The 21175-nt window shown below is 31.7% G+C and overlaps 2 protein-coding genes across 2 annotated transcripts in view; one reads left to right on the top strand and one right to left on the bottom strand.

The window, feature by feature from the left end:
• vap (RAS p21 protein activator vap) overlaps positions 1–3182 on the bottom strand; it is a 102694-nt gene extending 99512 nt beyond the window's left edge. The window contains 1 exon segment of the mRNA XM_067272789.1: positions 2953–3182. Coding sequence (XP_067128890.1) covers positions 2953–3137 — 185 coding nt within the window. The 5' untranslated portion in view covers positions 3138–3182.
• A 4339-nt stretch (positions 3183–7521) lies between these two features.
• The window catches only part of Lon (Lon protease), a 73829-nt gene continuing 60175 nt past the window's right edge, over positions 7522–21175 (top strand). The window contains exons 1-3 of the mRNA XM_067272751.1: positions 7522–7960; positions 19339–19427; positions 20571–20687. Coding sequence (XP_067128852.1) covers positions 7529–7960; positions 19339–19427; positions 20571–20687 — 638 coding nt within the window. The 5' untranslated portion in view covers positions 7522–7528. The remainder of the gene's footprint in view (positions 7961–19338; positions 19428–20570; positions 20688–21175) is intronic.

The raw sequence follows: 21175 nt of genomic DNA, 5'->3' as shown, positions 1-21175 counted from the left end.
TACTAGCCATATTATTACAATTTAAAAATTATAAACTTTCTAAATAGTATTAATATGTTACCTTCAAAACCAGTCTATTTTCTTTGAAGTTCCAGATTATATTTAAAGAATAATGTTTTCAGAATCTTAGGCTCTAAATTATATAAAAGAAAGTTACTGTATAATGAGAACCAATAATAAAATCTGAAGCCCTGAAAACAAAGGCTATCTATAAATGATATAAGTAATTACAAAATTTAACAAAATATAAAAGACACACAACAATCAAACTTATACCATTTTAAAGTAAACATTCAATAAATTATTGAAGTACAATACTTTTCATTCAGTAAATGTCTGAGTAACAGACTAACTAATCATTCATTTCATGGCCAACATGATTTCTGCAGGCAACCCTTTTGATTTCTTTCTGTGGAGCTTTGTGAAAGATGGTGTATATAGCTGTATATCATCATCAGCAATACTAGATAAAAGACTACATATGGATAGTAATTAAGTTATTAAAATCAGTCATCACTTACTACAGAATGTTTGGAATGAACTCAAATGATTTTTTTAAGTAAATTTAGTTGCCTTACAGTCCTTATTTACAGGAAAAACTACTACAGGTGATAAAGATATTTTGTTTTTTCTCATTCTGATCTCATCTTTATATAGGTGTTTTGGTTATTGACACAAAGTCCTATTAATAAGTTATGTCCAAGTAGATAATTGATAATGAACTCAAATGATATTTGGATTTGTTTAAAGAAACAAAGTACATACCAAACTTCAATAATTTATAGGAAAAATCTGAATTGTTCTTGAAAATGATATAGGCTTGATTATTTGTTTCCCCATATATTTTAAAAATATTTGCAATTCTCACACCATTTTATAGATATTTTATTTAAAGAATTATGTAGTAAGGATATTGTTTAATCATTAGTTTATTTTCTACAAACAAACATTATTTCATGTTTTATGAATTAAGTACATACAAAATGAATTTCATTAAAGATCTGAAGAAATACTGTCTTAGAGATGATTAAGTAAATGTAAAAATATTGAGGAATGAATTCTGTTAAAGGATGCAAAATTTAATAAATTATATACTGAAAAAAAGATTTTCATTAATAAACAAATTTTTGTAAAGATTTTTATTTTCAATAAAAATTTTTCTGTATTTGTTACTATAAAAATGAAACTGCGACAGAAAAATCCTTTTATATTGTACAAAATTTGTTTATATAATATGTTTATCCCGACTTTATGGTAAAAGTGGAGGAGTCAAGAATTATTGATTTCTAATCACAATTACAGAAACACTTTAATGTAAATAATAATAAAAAAAAAAAAAAAAAAAACCAGGATTTTTTTAAATAACTTTTCTTAAATGTTTCAAATTTTAAAACAAGCTCTCTTTATATTTCAAAAATTTTCTAAATATAGATATATTCTGATAAAGTAAAATGTGAATAGTACATCTTTAATTTTGCAAAAATACTCTCAAGTATTTTCTTATATAAAATATATTTTTTATATAACTTAATCACTTATTAAAAAATGTTTGACATTTTACAACAAATTCACAAATGGACAAATGTTTTAAAATTCTTTATAAAAACTTTTATGTTGGTTCATACGATGAACTTAATTGAGCTTTGTTTTCAATCAATAGAACTTAAAACAACAAGAAAACATGTACTGTACAATATTAGAATTTCTGCACAATATTCACAACCAATGCAAACTACCTTAAAATCAATACTATATAATATAATTGATATAACAATTGAAAGGTTATATTACGAGTAGTTTTTAATTAAAACTTAAATAATCAAATGAAATTTCAGTATATATAAAAAAATCAATCAATCATAGAAAAATAAAGTGAATATCGTCGAATAATCATGAAAACTTGGAACAAAAACGACTAAGATTTTGATAATATTTATTCAAAATTTTAAAAACTACATTAAAGAATAAAAAAAAATGAAAATATGCAATATTTTTATTAATACATTCTGTATACCATTAATAACCAAACCTTGACACTAACCTTTAAAAATGTAACCTCTCTTATTCACTTTTCGAACGACCTTCTTCGGGAACGACAGATCGAACAATTCCGAATTTGTATAAACAAGAACTTTTTTAAGCATTCGAACATCTAAAAATTCAAACGTTTAAAAAGTTCCAAAACAAATCTCGTTTATAGAAATTCGGAATCGTTCGATCCGTTGTTCCCGAAGGAGGTCATTCGAACAGCCAAAAACGTCGGAAAAGCAAATAAAAAAAAAGAGACCACATTTTTTAAAGGTTAGCATCGAGGTTCGGTTATTATTTAAGTGCAGTCAGAGAAGAGCATACCGTTAATTTCACCAGAACGATAGAGTTAGAGTTAGTTAATTTATAACAGTTGAAAAATTTTATATTAATATATTAAATATCAAAAAATATTCCGAAATAATTTCATGCAATACATATTTAACTTGGAAAAATGTGGTTAACATTTTCACAATTATATTAGCTTTATGTATTATTAAATGCATGCATATTATACAGTTTCTAATCTAAAACATACAATACTTTATAATAAAGTTAAATATTCAGATTTGTCTTGTAAAAGCAAAAAACCAAAACACGACTTTACATTAAATCGTTGTTAGCGTCAAAAAACCATCCATTCAGAAAATTATAATGAATTTTCTGAATCAAAGCAATCCATCTTTCTCGAAACGCTTAATCTATTCTCAACGGGATCAATCGTACAATGTAATATGCTATTTAATAGTAATAAAAAAAAATTTATTTCGTAAGTCATTCGTTATTTCCTTATTATATACGTAAGAATAGTTTGGTCTCGACGTAGAGTTTTTATAATAAAATCATTATAAAGACAAGAGCGATGTTGGAGAATGAAAAGTCATTGACATCCCGGAGAATAGAGAGAGATAGTCGTCAACTTACTGAGTCTGGGGTGGTGCAGTAAGAGAGATGTTGACATTTTCTTCTATCAAATCTCCGTCACCGGTGAAAGGATCGAATTCTTCTTGCAAACTTCCTTCCCTGACGTCTTCTTGGCTGCCTGGAGTACTTTGTGGATGTCTTCTGCTCGGTCTTCCCTCCAACTCCTCCTTACAGTGATCAGCCATCTTTGCTTGTCTATATTAGCATCCCTCTCCCTAAATCGATCGATCGATCATCGCCCTCTATTTATATAACACCGTGTTAAAAAATCATTTTCAATCATTTAAAGCATATTTACAATTTTTCGGAATTATTTTATATTAAATCGAGAAAAATATTTATTTGAAATGTTTTCGTTTGTATTAATTAAAGTAGAATGGTTATTAATATCGAGATATAATTATAGTCTTTATCGTAAGGCGCCATTTTCCAATTGTTCAATATGTATTTATGTATATACGATGTTATATTAATAAAAGATTAATATATATTGTATCGGCAAACGAGAATATGATAATAAAAAAAACAGTTGATTATATTAAGTTATTCGTATTTTATTGAAAATACCGGTACTTATTTAAATGAAGATTAAATTCTATCAATATATTCAAAATAATATAGATTATATGATATGCGTTTGTTTTTATCAATATGATAGAGTCGCGATCATTATCACGAGGAAGTATTGACATTACTTCAGATATATTATTTTTTATCATTATTTAAAAAAAGATAAAATTAACAAAGGTTATTAATAATGTTGATAAATAAATTAAATGTCTTCATTTTTATGAATGCATCTTCCTTCGTAGAAAAATATTTTTCATTAAAATATTCTAAAGAAAACGTTTCTTCAATTGCCTGAATTGGATGTTTTTAATATACTCGTATGTCAGACCGAAATTCTATACCTATATCTATTCTATTCTATTGTATTTAAAAAGAAGTTATTGTTCATAATAATTATATTTTCATCTTATAGAATTGGTTAATGAACTCAATGTTGAAAAATATAAACTGTAATACCAAGTTTTAGAATGAAAATTTATAATCGAATTTTGATTTTGAAGTTGTACTACGCTGTAGATCAGGCATGTCAAACTCATATGATATTACGGGCCCCATGATCTATTTTGTATAAGTCATGGGCCGCATGTTTTCAATGTTCAAAAAATTAATAAAATACGATTTTTAGAATGATTATATTATGTATTTATTAGACTCAATATATTGTATATTATACGTACATAGACATTTTATATTTCATATTATTTTTTAAACTTAAAAATATTTTATATTTTTTATTAAAAAACAAGTTATAATAAGAAATAAACAAAATCGCAGTTTAATATTACTTTTTAGAAGATATTTGACAACGTTTTTCACAAAGCAAGTCATCAAAATTTGGTTGAATATATTCAGCCGATGCAATTTTTAAAATTGATGATAAATGTTGATCGGTACCTTGACCTTTCTAATTTTTTATTAAAGAAAAATAGTTGTTCGCATAAATAAGTGCTTCCGAACATAGCCGGTATACGGGTAACAAACGATAACATTTTAGGAAACCGATCTACAGATAAATGTGTATAAAAATCTGGAATTCCAACTTCCATATATTTTTGCTTCAGCAAATTATCACATTGGATTTTAATTAATTCCATTTGTAAGTTTTCATCAACAGTTTCAATATCGATAGATAGAGACGAAGTAAAAAGACGAAATTGTAATTCGCAGCTTTTAAAATTAGAAAATCTTCGATCGAATTCTGTTTCTAACAATTTAATTTGATCAGCGTATTTTGTAAATTTTAATTTAGGTGATTTAAGCAATAGATATTGGCAGCTTTCAAAGCTTTCTTTTCCTATTTGTTTTCGCCAAAGTAATCATTTTTGTTTGAAAGCGTTAATATTATCAAATAGCGTTGTCACAACACGATTTTTGCCTCAAAGCTTAAGATTAAGTTGATTAAGATGACTCGTAATATCAACTGAGAAAGCCAAGACCTTTATCCTTTGTCCATCTTTTAATTCAGCATATTCATAATTTTTTGTTTCCAAAAAAATTATGATTTCGTCCAGCAATTTGAAGAATCGGTTTAGCACTTTATGACTCGAAAGCCAACGAACTTCCGTATAATATGGTAGATCGGTGTATTCACATTCTATCTTCCAGAAATGAAGCGAATTGAGATTATTAAATCCACCTGCCCGAATATAATTTACAAATCACAAAAATTATGACGTTTACAAAGTAGATTCACACAAACAGTCAAAGTTCCGAAAGTCACTATTCCTGAACAGATCCGTCGAAAAGACACCTTGCGACGTATATTTCGGATACAGTCACTCGTCACGGCAATAGTAGACGAAACACCTTACGGCATAGCGCACAAACGTCCGCCTTGACGTTCCAGCAAACACTTGACTTTTGCGCCAAAACCTTTCCTTTTCAATGGATTGTAGCAATCGCTGATGGACAAATCAGCACGTAGCAGTCTTCCACGACGTCCTCTCTCGTACGATGTTCGCCGGCCAATCATCGTTCGTAGATTCAAAGCCGCGGCCGTTATCCAACCGTCTTTCCTAGCGTCGACCAATTTGAATTGGTTGGACGAAATACGGACGGACAAACACAAAAAGGGCAGGAATCGTACAGTTCAAAAAAGTTCAAACTTTCCAACTTCAAGCGTCAAAGCTTAGTATTTAAAAATTTTTTTAGTCTCGGCGGGCCGCAACCCAGGTGTTGGTGGGCCGCATGCGGCCCGCGGGCCGCGTGTTTGACATGCCTGCTATAGATGATATATTTAATAGAAGAGTATTTAATAAATGTTTTTGGTTACAGACTTTTGAAAATTAAAAGGATTAATTATCAATAAACTGAACTGGATTCTACAGAATAAATTTTGAGATAAAATATATTTAAAATGTTATTTTCTAGTTCTTGTTTTCGACTACAGTACAATTTATATATATTTTAAAAATTGATTAATTAGTAGCTGTCTTTAACATTCTTTTTGCTATACGAGGTCCTCTTTTAATATTTATTACGACATTTTCAAGCCCACAATTAAGATGGTAATGAAGAACGGAGTTCGACATATTTAATTAAATCAAATCGCCGAAAAAAATTTTTCAAGATCCGATTGCAATGCACATGGCGAAAAAATTAAGACGACATTGAATGTTAACGACTAGTATCTTTTTTAAAACTCCGCTCTGTAGGCACTAAGAAGGTCTGTTTAATGAATCCCATTGTAAATTCGACCTGACCCACAATGAGACGGCCGGGTTGGTGAAAAACGAAGCTCGCTATATCAGGACTACCCCGAAAAATTCCTGGAGTTTTCTGGGCCGTTTGGATTTGATCGTGGATATCCTGAAGCGATAGTCAGTCACTTTAATTGCTCGACCGTCCTAACGCCTGTTTTTTTTTTTTTTTTTTTTTTTTTTTTTTTTTTTTTACTCTTTCCACCCTGTGGGCACTAAGAGGGCCTCTTTTTGCAAGCCCATTATGGGTTCGGCCAGGCCCACAATGGGGCAGCCGGGTGGTGAGGGACGGGGCCCGACATATCCGGACGGATCACCCCCGAAAAATTCCTGGGGAATTTTCGACCCGTTCGAATTCGAACCCGGTAGCTGCCAGCGGCCCAGATGGCCGAGCGGCAGGCTGCCACCTTAACCGCTCGGCCATCTGGTCTTCATCCTAATGCCTGGTATCACTTATCACCTCTTTTGACTTTGACAGCTAAAATAGATAATTTGTTGAACGTGTCATCGACATTCAATGTCTCCTAAAATTTTCCTATTACGTAGATTTTCTTTTTTGGCTTCTTTTGTCCTGTAAGCACTAACAGAACCCATTTTTCCTTCCCGTCATGGGTTTGGCCAAGCTAACAACGGAAGCGATCGAATGATGAAAACTGGCGCCCGATGTACTATATCCAGGATGGACCATCCATGAGAAATTTTGGTGATTTTTTGACTGCCTGGATTCAATCCCGGGTTCATAGAGCGGTAAGCTAACGCCTTAACCGCTTCTGTAATTTTCGCGTAATCTTAAAAGTTATAATATTGACGTTTTCATCTTTTTATTTTGTTAAAGTAAAAACTTCTTTAAGCTTTAGCGGTAAAATATAAATGGAATGTTATAACGTTCGAGCGAGCCGCGAACCCACGACCGAACTCCCAGCGTTCAGGGAGCGGAACCGCTTGGTCATCAGTAAGCTTTAGTAAGTGTAATTTCTTTTTCATATTCAATACTATTGTCCAAAAGATCAACGCAATTTTTTAAAAATTAATTCGAACTCCGTTGTAATCAAATATAAATAACTTAAAACGGATCTTTTTGTATTAAGTAATGTCTCGTTATTTTTCACACAACTATTGAAAGGATATAACGAAATTAAATAACCCGAAAGATGTTTGTTTATTTATTCAAATTACATATTCACATGCAATTATAAAATGATACTGATGTTTTTGGCGATTTTCATAACGATATTGGCTATTTTATGTTATTTTCATCTGGCAATTCAAGACGGCGCTCCATACTTTCTTGTGTGGTTAAGATCAACATGAGCTTGTTAAAGTGTGGTTGTAGTTTTTCAATGAGGTGTTTACGTCGTCGTTTGTGGCGGTACAATCAGTGGTTATCGACTCCACATCGTTACAGAAACTTATCCGCACTTCACTGTTTAAGCAGAAATCTGAATTTCAGTATTAAACCGATTGCATCAGACTATTCAACAGACAGATCTCTATTGAAAAATGTTTACAGAGTGAATTCCTGTTACAGTTGTCAAAATGTCAGGTATTATTGCAGTAAGAGAGATGATGATAAACAAGAAAGTCCAACGGAAAGTGATAATGTTGAAAACAAAGAACTTGCTCATATGCGATCGGTCAATGCATTATCGGCTATAACTGTACCAGAAGTTTGGCCCGTGGTTCCAGTTATTGCAGTTAATAGGAATCCAGTTTTTCCACAATTTATCAAAGTTCTTGAGGTTATTATTCTGTATCCATTTCTAAAATACAAGATAAAGTAAGATTAGTTTAGAATTATGTTCTGCAAATGATTCAATGAAATCATATAAACAGATTAGATATATCAAAGTACAGTCGAATCCACTTAATAGAGCACTGGATAAGGAAACAGTTTATTTCGAAGAGCACACTTCTGTATTTCTGATTTTTTTTTTTTTTATATGTTTTGTATAGCATAGTAAGGCCCATTAGCATAGTCAGGGTTTTGTTATGGGGGGGTCTAGTAGAAGCTGTAATTTTCTGGGGAGGGGCACCAGGTTAACTGGGGGGGCGTGCCCACTCTTGCCCCTTCCTGGCTACACCCATTGTAAGGCCGCGACTCCACTACCGTAAAAACTGTTGTAAAACCCCTCACTGTAAAAGCTTTTAATCACATGACTATGATATTTTATGCCTGAGCAGGTTGTAAAACCAACGTAAAAGCGAGTTGAACAGTGTTCAACTTTTGAAGTGAATACGGTCGTAAAACGGTACTGTCCACCAATCAGAAGTCAGTGAAATCTAAGTCATTGTGACACGGTGCGAAAATGGCGGAAAACGAGCTTTCATGTATGTTCTCTCGTGGCTACTTGGAAAAGAACTAGAATAGATCCGGAAAGATTTATCAAAAACATCCGAAAGTATTCATATATCTACAACAAGAGGTATCCCGATTATAATAATGAATGCCTAAAACACGAGATACAGACAGCCAAAGGAAAATCTTTCATTTAGAGGAGTATATAATAAAAAAGCTAAGCTTATAAGTGCTGTATATTATCTTAATAATACAATAATAAAAGTTAATATATGAAAGTAAAGATATTATTTTTACTACATTTATAATTATAGTACAGAAAAAACTCATAGAATATAATCATTGTCTTTATATCGATATATGACGTATACAACTGTAATAGTACTGTCGCTGTAAAAAGCTTCGCTAGCCAGACCTCCACCGCAATCTGAGTGAAAACGCAAATAGATCACGTGATTAAAAGCTTTACAGCGAGGGGTTTTACGGCTGTTTTTATGCTAGTTGAGTCGTGGCCTAAGACTTCTGTAAACAGGGCTGTTCAGTAATGCAGAATTCTTGCTAAGTCTAGTTATGCTGTGATGTTGAACTCGCTGCATGACTCCTCCCATCTCTAGAATTCTAGCTAGTTCAGTCAGCTTTTATCTATGCTAACTTCTACTAGCGACGTCATTGTTTTTGTTTTGTCATACAATTTGCAAGATGGCTGCTTGTGTTAGACTAAACATATTTTATTATAACAATCACAAAGTTATTCTCTCATTTTAAATCATTAACTCATTCTAAAATGACTTTGAAATGTAAAATTATCACATGTCGGTATAACAGATTCCGAATACATTTTAACGGAAGACAATGGTCCATTTCGTTGATTACAATTAATAATTGCTTCGTTAATTTTGTCATGACCTGATGCAGCTTCATTTGAATAATTGTATTGGTTACTTCATCCTTTTCGACCAGTTTGTTTGCGACAATTGTTGTGATCGTAATTTTAACTTTGTCCACCATTTTGCCCAGTTGTCTAACTGACAATAATCGTTCAATGATGATCAGAATATTCTTAGCTCCATCCACTGAGCCACTTAGAATTCTAACTTAGGTGTTCTGCATTACTGAACACTGCCCAGATCACCAGATAGCAGAGCAATGTGTTTAAACAAGAATCATGTCTGCATCATTTTTAGAGCAGCGGTCTGCATGAGGGAGCACTATTCTAAGGGAGATTTATAAGGATGTATCTTTAATTGTTCAGTACATCATTCCCAAGGAATATGGCAACAAATATTTGTTGAGATTAGGTGAAACTTTCCATTGGTCAGTTTTCTAATTAACGGACAATCAAACATTTCTTACAGAAATATAGGTTTTATTGGATATATATGAGAAGCAATTACATATTTAAAAGATATCAAAATATATATGAACAGGATAAGGCAAAAAGTGATTAGTGATCAGATTTTGGAGGTCACGTGATGTTACTTTAAGATGGTACTGTACTTATTTGTTTGTATACTGTATGTTCCATTAGCAAACATTCAGAAATTTTGTAGCAAGGATGTTTGTATCTTTTTGGTGAGACCATCTACTGTATTTCTGGAAATAAGTGAAAATAATGTAACTGGTAAATACATGTATACTGTATTTATTGATTATTTAATGGAACAGTAAAATGTATGATGTAAGTAAAGTAAAATTATATGATAATGAATAACATTGCGAAGTGTTATAAGTTATGTGGAGCTCTTAAAAAATGAAAAAAGTGGAGAGAATTAAATACCATTTATAACTCCTTGGATGATCTTGTTACTTCAGATGAGAGCATGACACAGCAAACCCAAGGGTGCTTTCTAAGTGGACTCGACTGTATTAGATTTTTCTGTGAATACGCTCTGGGCATAATTATGGAAACTAAATGATTTCAGCATTCTTTGATGATATCATTATCCTTATCTGATTGTCTGGATTCTTTAGATTTTCTAATTCCAAGTATTGTGATTGGACTTGGGGAATCTGAAGAATTAAGGCGTTGAAAGTAAATCTAGAATTCAAGAATGCATCCGTGGTCTTATTTTTGGAGAAGACTTATTAACAGAATATCTGGTATAAACAGTATTTCAGTTCTATTCAATTAGATAATACTTTCTTTGCTTGATGTATGAATTTTATTGCAAAAAGTATGAATCTGTAAAAGTACCTAAAGTTCTTATAAAAGGTTATGATATATGTACAATGCAGTTTTTGCACTCAGTTTTTTAACTGTTTACATTGATATTACAGATCGTTTTAGAAATTTCAGTACTTTTCTGTTAATGGGATGCCAGTTGTGTCGTTACAATACATTTATGTAAAATTATTCAGCAGTTGAATACTTTTGCACAATTTAATTTAAGAATCTAAAAGATCTACAAAACCATACTATTTTCAAATATTGTATATTATTTTTAATTTAATGTTCTCTGTCACCATTTTAATCTAAAAACAATTATTAGATTTTTAGATGTATTAGATTTGATGTATTAATCATTTTGATCTAAAAAGATTAAAATGACAGAGAACATTTGATTTAAAAAAGCAGGCAATTTTTAAAATAAAAATATTTCAATAATTACAAATAATAATAAAATTTGATGATCCGATGGCTTGTCCAAATAAAACATTGAAAGATACTAAATTAAATATTGAAATAGACGACATATGAAATTATAGATTCCAAAGAAATTATTATTTGATAGTTATCATGCATCTTGCAGAAATAGTTATTACAATATTTTCTCTACAGAATAGGAACAACTTCTTATTTTAGTTAAATATGTCAATAAACAAAATTGGTGTAATAGAGGAAAATGTTCATTGTCAGGGTCACTTTTGTAGAATTGTGTTGCTATGGAGTTTATTATAATGTTTCAAAATTAATACAGTAGAAACATACAATACACCTTATCGCTGAGAACAAACAATTTATTACCTAAAACTAACGTTTTCGGCCCAATTTATGGGCCATCTTCAGGTTACAGCTGTTCGATTCCGATACAAAATCGAACACATTCAAAATAAAACCAAAATAGAACATACGTTTAAATTAAACCAATAGAACAAGCATAGTACAAAATAATAAATAACAAAAATTAAAATAACACGAAAAATGTAAATTAAATTAAATAATAAATAACAAAAATTAAAATAACACGAAAAATGTAAATGAAATTAAAATACATATAAAATACTGTGACTGGCCGTCAGTATTAAGGAACCATTCGTTTTGCATTAACCCAGAAGCCTACTGAGTGACGGCAGACTCATTATCACGAGTGTTACGTCTTACTATGTATTTCCAGGATGACGGTAACACCGTCGCATCCTTATAATTTAAACATCTGCCAGCCAAACTCGCTCTGTAGATTTCACATTTCTCAGTTATGGACGACAGCGTTGGCGAGTGTACTTTTACAAGAATTTTGGCATTTTCCCATTCTACCACTGAACCATCTGCTTGCGCCATTTTGGATAACGCTGTTGTGCAGTTTCAAAATTAATGTTGAAAAAATATAACTTAAGTTTAATTTAAAACTAAACTAAAAAAAATGAAAATTACAATGTTCTAGCCATCATATTTCTCCATTAATACAATTTTATTGTTCATTAGTATTTAAGTGGAGATTTAAAAGTGGTATAACTACATGTCTGTCTTGATTGATTTGGTTATATTTCATCCAGGCACTCAGAGTTGAGTCTTTATTTATAGCACTTTGTAAAGTGTTGGTGTCTGTTGGCAGTGATGGAACATTTTGCTTTTAATATGTATATTGGATATAGATAATATATTGCATTCATAGGAATTTTTATGCATGAAATACAACTAAAAGGGTAAAAAAAGACTGTTTTGTGGGCTTAATCTATATTACATTGTTTCTTATGGAAAAATTTATTTTGGTTTAAGAACAAAATGGTTTTTGAAAAACTTTTAGGAACAAATTAAGTTCAAAAACTAAGGTTTGATTGTATTTCAAATATAATGTGCAAACTTTTAAAACACACAGATTGTATAAATTTACTCTAAACATTCATATATGGAAAGAAATTTCAATATAAACTAAATCATAGAAATAATAGTTTATAAATGTTCAGCATATTGAATATTAGATCATCATATATTAGTATATACAGTCGAGTCTGCATAAGTCGTCACCCGGATAACTCTGCACTCGTCGGTTACATAGTCAGTTTTTGTGGTCCCGGCCGACTTACATAGGCATTAATGTTAAAAAAACTCGGTTTACTCGACATCGTTTAACTCGTCACCACTGGATAAATCAACATACTTTTTCTGTTTCACACTTTTTAGAATTCTGATAAGTCGACTCTCCCCCAGAAAAATGAGTTCACACCACACAGCTTATTGTATGGTGTGAACTCATTTTTTCAGGAGGGGAGTCGACTTATCAGAATTCTAAAAAGTGTGAAACAGAAAAAGTATGTTGATTTATCCAGTGGTGACGAGTTAAACGATGTCGAGTAAACCGAGCTGTGAGAGAATGATCTGAGATTGCGCAGCTGAAAAGTTTAAAAGCATTCTAGATTGTAAAGATTTTTTTGAAAACATTTTTTGAATAACGGTGTTTTTGTCGATCCTGAGGAGGGTTAGTAAAGCTAACCAAAAATGTTAGATTAAAGAAATAATTTAACTGCGGAGTAAAGGTTGTTGGAAGTAGTTTGTTGTGATAGTAAACCGAGTTTTTTAACATTAATAACATTAATGCCTTTGTAAGTCGGCTGGGACCACAGAAAATTGACTAATTAACTTACGATGTCGAGTTATCTGGGCGACGACTTAGGGTGCAACTATGCAGACGCAAGCGAGCGAGAAAAGGTGAGACGTGATAAATATCAAAACCTGTCAGATATATGTGAGAACCAGAAATTTGCTCTCGCCGGCATTATTTCTCTTTTCTCGCTTGTGCATGGTTTTCTTTCGCGAAAACTAAATTGCTCGCAATTTCTCACTCACTCTAAATTCGCGTCTGCATAGTCACACTCTTATGTAGTCTCGACTGTATATATATATAGAGAGAACTGAGCCCAAGTGATATCAATGATCATATGATGGAGAGCCAGATTAACTATTAAACTAAAACTTGACTAATTAATTATACAGATATTACATAATTTGGACTAAAAAGATAGGTGTTATGTTGTTGTCTTGTATTAAATTTTATAATTATTAATTTTAGAAATAAATAAATTTAGACTATTTTGAAGGATAGTCTAAATTTATTTTGTAATTAGAACAGAATAGTCTAAATTTATTTATTTACCCTGGTTTTCATTGACTTTGGTTAGTGTCGATTTCAGTTTTGTTGATTTTTTTTGCAAAAAATTTGTCTCGTTTTTGTTGGTTGCCTTGGATTTCATTGGCCTGCCCATGTGACTTTGCTGCTAATTTTGCAAAAACAAAGGGCAATCCACACATTTTCCTGCTCAGTGTGGTGTTGTTTCTCATTGTGTGGGCATTACCCCATGCATCTAGCTAAATTCCATTGCTTTTCTTTCCTTTTAGCTCCATCATGGGACCAGAGAAAGTTTCCAGAGCCAGCAGTCCTACATACTGTTGTCAGCTTCACAACACTATGACACTCCGTTTTGCCCAATTTAAAAAGTTTGGTTGTTTTTTGAACAGACCTCATATTATTAAAAACTGGAGCTAGAGTTATATTAAACAGTTTTAATAGTTTTTTTTACTTTTTCAAACACTATGGGGATATAAGTATTCCATGTTAAATGTTATTCTTTACATTAGTCTTTTATGATCATTTTATATTAATTTTTTATTATTTTTAGTATTAAACATTATATTTATTCTCTATAAAATATGTTTTTGGTATGTATTTTGGAGTGTCTAGAATGAATTAATTGTTTCATATGGAAATAATTGCCTTAGTTTTCGTCAGTTTTGGATTTCTCCGATTGTTTTCGGATGGATTATTGGTGAAGACTGAGGTATCACTGTAATTAATTAAAATGAAATTTAAAAACTAAAATTATAATTTATACATAGATAATTTAAAAGCAGAAATGAATCATAATTTATTATACAATGTAAGTAAACAGATTATAATTATTAGCATTTTGATACATATAATATTAATTTAGAAACAGTATAGATTTTAATAAATAGTAAATTAATACATTACTTATTTTGGAAGGAAGAATGAGTAACAATACATCTTATGATGGAGTTAAATTGTTAATCTATAAACATTTTCATTCAATAGATTTACTTTTTTCACCTTTTTACTTCAAATTTTGTTTATTCCTATTACAGCCATGTGTAAATAAATTCTAAATTGAATGTTTCAACTTAGAATGTTGTTAACCTGAAGCAGATCTTGTGCAAGATCAAAAATGTTTGTTGAATTTACATTAAATTAGTTACTGGGATTATCAATGTTTTGATTGGTGTATTTAGATGTATGAGGTCTGTTCAGAAAGTTTGTGAAATTTTTAAATTACACCCCAACTGATAATTGAATCTGAATGCTGTTCACACAGCTCTCTAGAGGCAAATTTTGTGTACTTTATTCCAGAAATAGTTTGTTCTATCTTCATTTGTTGTTGGTAGTGTTACGTTCATTTGTATAAACATGTATCAATTGTGTTTTGAAATTTTCTTTCAGTGAGTGCAAGTGGCTAGGTCTGATGAAAATTTCATTATAAACATCATCATCAGGAATGAGACAGGTCAATGGGTACAATGTTGAAACAGAATGTCAGTTGTCAGAGTGGGTGAGAAAATCTTTATCGTGACCCAAAAACACGCAACAAGTTTGGTTGAATGTGAAGGTTGTGTCTTGCTCACTGTTTTGTTCAATTCTGATGATGTCGTTTACCGTGAATACTATCTGGAGGTGATGAAACATCTTCATGAAGCAATGAGGAAGAAAAGTCCAACTACATCATCATGACAATGCACTGCTGATAACAAAATTTTTGGCCAAGAACTTGACACCATTTGTTCCCCAACCTTCTCATTCACCAGACTAAGCCCCAGCATATTTATTGTTGTCTCCCAAATTAAAATCTGCCCTCAGAAATTGCTGTTTTGAATCCATTGATGTTGTTAAGGAAAATTCAGTATTGGAGTGCATTTCAGGAAGTGTTCTTTTTGTGACTGAAACACTGGATTCAGAGCAGACTCAGGAAGGTGACAAACTGACTAGCTTTTAGGTAAATGCAAACTTCTATTTGCTAAGTTTGTGAACTTTCCAGTAAGACCTTGTAGTTATTGATTCAGTTAACATGAAGTTAATTTCACTAAAAAATAACTTTTAATTTCTATTTAGTTCATTTTAATTCATCATCAAAGGAATGCATTGTCAACACTTGTAATTTTGTAAAGAGAAATTAAAAAACGAATGGAGTCAGAACTTTCCAAGTCTTGTGTATTGTACTTTAAAAAAGTGCACGAAAATCAGAAAAGGAAGAAAATTCTCGAAATTTTCATGCACTTTTTTAAAGTACAATACGCAAGACTTGTAATTTTGTTTGAGATGAAATTCTATTCTGAATCCAGAAATGCATTGTTGCTGATGGTGCACACTTTCAACATTGTGTATAGTAGATTACGTGGCAAGTTAGTTGCGTCTGTGCTGCATAAATTTATATTACTTTCTTAGTGTTTTCTGCTTTTAACTAAGTGTTTCTGGTGAACCAAGTATTGTTTTGTACCAAATGTACAGTACCAGTTTTTCACTTCGTAATTGGACTTTTTTGCCTATCTCTGTTAGTGTCCAAGTTAATTTGCTTTAGTCTTGTATTTTACCAATAGGAGCATTAAATTCAAGTTCACATTCAGTGGACTGCACAATTCCTATAGGTGCCAATTACTTCAGTTGTACTATGACAGGTGGTTTAAAATTATAGGGGATGTACAGACTTTCCTCTGAATCCTGTGTATATGCAAGAATATGCACCTATATATTTTGCATATGTTATACTGCTGTGATATGAGCAAAATATATAAGTGTAGATTCTTTAATAAAGCACAGGTTAATAGTTAATCATAGTGTAAACATTTGTGTTAATAACTTTATGCTATCAAAAAAAAATTAAGTTCATAGAAATATTGCATTATTGTTATATTATACCCATATAATAATTGCTGTAATCAGCTATGTGAAGAAAAAAATAAAATATTTCATTTCGGTCTTTTCATAATTAATTGTTAGCAATTTCTCTTGTGTGTAATTCATATCCCATTTATAATTTGAATTAAGCTAAACTCCAACCAAATGCCGAATTCTATTGGGCTAGATATGGCTAAATACTAAATAAATTATACAACTAATTTGGCATTAGAGGGAGGCATTAGACACCATCTCTTATTAACTTTAATAATTATAATTATAATTAATTAATTTAAATAATTTAGAATTACTGGAAGAAAAAATTGGCCCGGCACGGCACTCAAATTCACAACTCCTGCTTACCATGCAGATGTGTTGGTAGTTATGCTATCCAGACCTTCAATCCAATCTCCTTTTCCAGCATATATAAAGTTACATTATAACCATCGACAGTTATTACAATGCTGGCTGGGGACACATTCAGGGCCCACATCCTGTATTGGACTGGAGGTCTGGATAGCATAACTGGCAATGCATCTGCACAGTAAGCAGGAGTTGTGAGTTTGAGTCTTGCTCTGGGCTGACTTTTTTCTTCCAGTAATTCTAAATTATTTAATTAAAATGATAATTATTAAAGTTAATAAGAGATGGTGCCTAATGTCTCCCTCTAGTGCCAAATTAGTTGTATAATTTATTTAGTATTTAGCCATATCTAGCCTGATAGAATTTGGCATTTGGTTGGAGTTTAGCTTTATAGTACAGGGTGACAATAATTAACCCGTACAAAGTTTGTAGCAATGCTGCACCTGAAATTTTTTACTGTCACCAATTTACATAATATTGTTTAATTCTCCATGATTTCCTGCCCGTGTAGATATACTTTCGATGTAATAAGGGTTAGTTCTTTATTTTTTTAATGGTGTCGAACAAATGTTGTGCAATTTTGGAGCTATTCCGGCAAGGAAAGCATCAATGTGAAATTGTTCGTCTGCTCGGTGTTCCAAAAATGACAGTCTCAGATGCAGTTCGGCGATTCAAGGAGCTTGGCCACAATGGTGACCGTCCCGGACGTGGAAGAAAGCGCACTGTCAACACGTCTAGGAACCGCAAGATCATCACAAAGTGAGTTGACTGACATGCGAAGGTCTCCATGAGAAAAATTGCTCGTGAGATCAGAATCAATCGCAAATCGGTGCGGTTAATGGCGAAAAAGGAACTCGTACTCAAGCCCTACAAGTTCCAAAAGATTCAGCTCCTCACCGATGAAAACAAGTGCGTGAGACTCCAAAGATCCCGTTAACTCAAGCGTCGGGCCGCAGGTCGACAATGGGAGTGCATTCTCTTCACAGACGAGAAGCTTTTCTCCGTACAACCATCAAAACGACAGGAACTGGTCCGCGGGGGCTCCTGGACGCTCAGCCGTCATCGAACATCACAAAATCCAATGTCAGTCATGGTTTGGGGCGGAATTTGTGCGAGCGGCAAGACACCCCTTGTTTTCGTCGATCAAGGGGCCAAAATCAATCAAGATGTGTACCACCATGACATTCTCGAGGCTGTGGTACTTCTGTGGGCTCAGCAGCATTTTGGCAGTGCGAAATGGACGTTTCAGCAGGACTCGGCGCCGACACACAGGGCGAAGAAGACTCAGGAGTGTGCAAGGCTCATTTTCCCGATTTCATCTCGTCTGCGGAATGGCCACCGTACTCGCCGAATCTGAACCCAATGGACTACAGTGTGTGGTCCATTTTGGAGGCCAGGGTCTGTTCTAAGCGCCATGAAAGTTTGGAGTCGCTGAAGCAATCTTTGCGCTGAGAGTGAGACAAACTGTCTCCAGAAGAGCGCGGCCCATCGCTGAGAATTTCAAAACGCGTTTGGGGCTCTGCATCAAAGCAAAAGTAGGCCACTTTAAAACTGGCTGAATATCCGATTAATACGTAAAGTATTGTCACTGTTATATGCTGTTGTTTTGCTAATTTTCATTTCTTTAATAAATTTATGATACAAAAAACTTGTACGGGTTAATTATTGTCACCCTGTATATCGGATCTAGCAATGTTGTTTATATAACTTGAATTGTTTTTATGTGGCATAATTAAAATTATTGAATTGAAGAAAGAATTATTATTGAAAAACAATTATTTGGTTCCTTTCTTCAATGAGGAACATATTTTGGAAGCCAGCAAAAATCCTGAATTCTGCTGATGTGAATAACTTTAAGCAATAAATAGTTTGGATTAACAAAACTGCACTGTGTTTGCTAAATATTGAATTTACAGTGTCGATGCAAAAAATACACTGAGTTCAGCATTATATACACATTTGCTTGTCACAAGTACTTTTGATGAACCTTATTGCCATCATCGTCAGGCGAGTACATAAATTTGCCAAAAAAAACTTTAAATAGAACTAATTCGATATTGAATAGAATGCATAAAGTTTTGCCAACGCCGTTAAAAACACAAAACAAAAGTTCAAAAACATTCGAAAACCGATCGAGCATCTGGCTCCGTGGCCAGCGAAGTTGCGCATGCGCGGACTCAAGCTCACGCTGCACGTGTATTAGAGTATTAACACGCTGCACTTGCTATCATAGTGACATTTACAATTTCTTCTTCAAAGATAATTTATACATCTAATATTAAAATATAATTAATAAATAGAACAAAAAAATAGAAATAATAAAATTGTTTTTATTCAGATATCTAATCCAGAATTAATTGAAATCGTCAGAAAGAATGTTCGATTAAATCAACCGTATGCAGGCATCTTTTTGAAAAGAGAAGAAAGGTAAAGTTTAAGTTATATTTTTACTTATATATTTTAGATTATGTATGAAAATAATAATACAATTATATTAAGACATTTTAAATTTATGAGAAACAAGACAGTTCAAACAACAGATTCTTCTGGTATAATTTGAATATAAACATCAAATTATTCTTATGCATGAACAAAATATTTTTTGAAGCTTCTACTAAATGAATACACTTTCATTTTGGGTACTTTCATGTTTTGCAATTCATTTTAAGGATCAGATACTTTAAATTCTAAAATGAATAAATGAATAATCAAACTTTAAAAATTATTCAAAAGAATAAAATTTAGAAATAATTTTTAAAATTTTATAAATTTGATTCTTTGTTAGAAATTAATGGGCTTATCCCTGAATATGAGTTATAAAAACTCAAAATACTGAATTCAAAAGTGTGAGAGAATTTATTTAAGAGAAAATTTCTGTTTACATGTCATCAAAGTTTATAAAAAAAAAAAATACACTCAAACATGTTTTTGTGCGGTCTTTTTTTGTGCGATTTTTTATACGTGCAATGTGTTTTGTGCAATTATTTTTATGCAGTATACCAATTTGATTGAAATTCATATACCGCACACAAAAAATCACACAAAACAAATCACACAAATAAAAAATCGCAACAAAAATAGACTGCACAAAAACAGGTTTGAGTGTATTATAAATTTTTTCGATGTTTGTTAAGGTTGATCAATTTTATTTATAAATATAAATTTTTAAATGCAATACAATATTTATTTATAAAGTTAATAATTATACAAACAATTTCATTACTTTATGATGATAACATATTAACTATACTTGGATTTCAAATGAATGTTATATTAGAAAGACTATGAATTGATTTACAATAATTTTAGAAACAAAATAAAATATGGTCCTTGAAATTATTATTCAAAAAGAATATGCTTTATTGGAAATCTCTTTCCAATGATGACTAGAAATAATCATGATCAAGAAATAAATCCTGACTATTTTAACCAATATTTATAAGCTTTTTATAAATTTGCAAATACAGAATGGAGAAATTTTTTATTTATTAGATTTATTTGTTATTTTTTAAATTTGAAAAATTTTTAACGTAAGTACTATGATGATCAAATTTTTATTTATATTTTAAGTGATGACGAGGTCATGGAAAAGTTGGATGACTTGTATCCAGTAGGAACTTTTGTACAGATTCACGAATTACAAGATTTGGGAGAAAAATTACGAATGATTGTGATGGCCTATAGAAGGTAAAGAAACAGAAATTAAAGAAAAAAAGGAACAGTGCATTTTCACTTGGTCTTTTTCACACCAGGAACTCATCTAAAACACACTGAAGTTCAGTCTTTTATTTGAGGTTATGAAATCAGTAAGTTATGTAAAAGACTAAAAATGTTCACTGGTGATTAGATAATAATGCAAAATAAATATATCAAGAGGTCAAAAATCAAGAAATACATACCTAATAATGGGTTAGTCTACTTCAAGCTTTTAGTAATGCAGCTATATGTCAAGGTCATCTGCAGTACAAATCATAATTGTGCTGGATTCGTGGACTGTAGGCTTGCTTCCATTATGTTTCACAGATGCTCTAAGGGTTTCATATCAGGCTTGTGGAGATTAAATCATGGTGGTAAAGTTTCTTGAGTCACATCCTTGCAACTAAAGACTGGTTACACATTTCATTATTTTGTACTATTACCCCTTCCTACCAAAGTGCTTGAGAATCAGGAAGATG

The sequence above is a fragment of the Centruroides vittatus genome, unplaced genomic scaffold (genome assembly GCF_030686945.1).
Source record: "Centruroides vittatus isolate TY-2023 unplaced genomic scaffold, ASM3068694v2 contig_453, whole genome shotgun sequence".
NCBI lineage: Eukaryota > Metazoa > Arthropoda > Arachnida > Scorpiones > Buthidae > Centruroides > Centruroides vittatus.
Note: the sequence above shows the minus strand (reverse complement) of the source record. Positions and strands in the feature narration are given on the sequence as shown.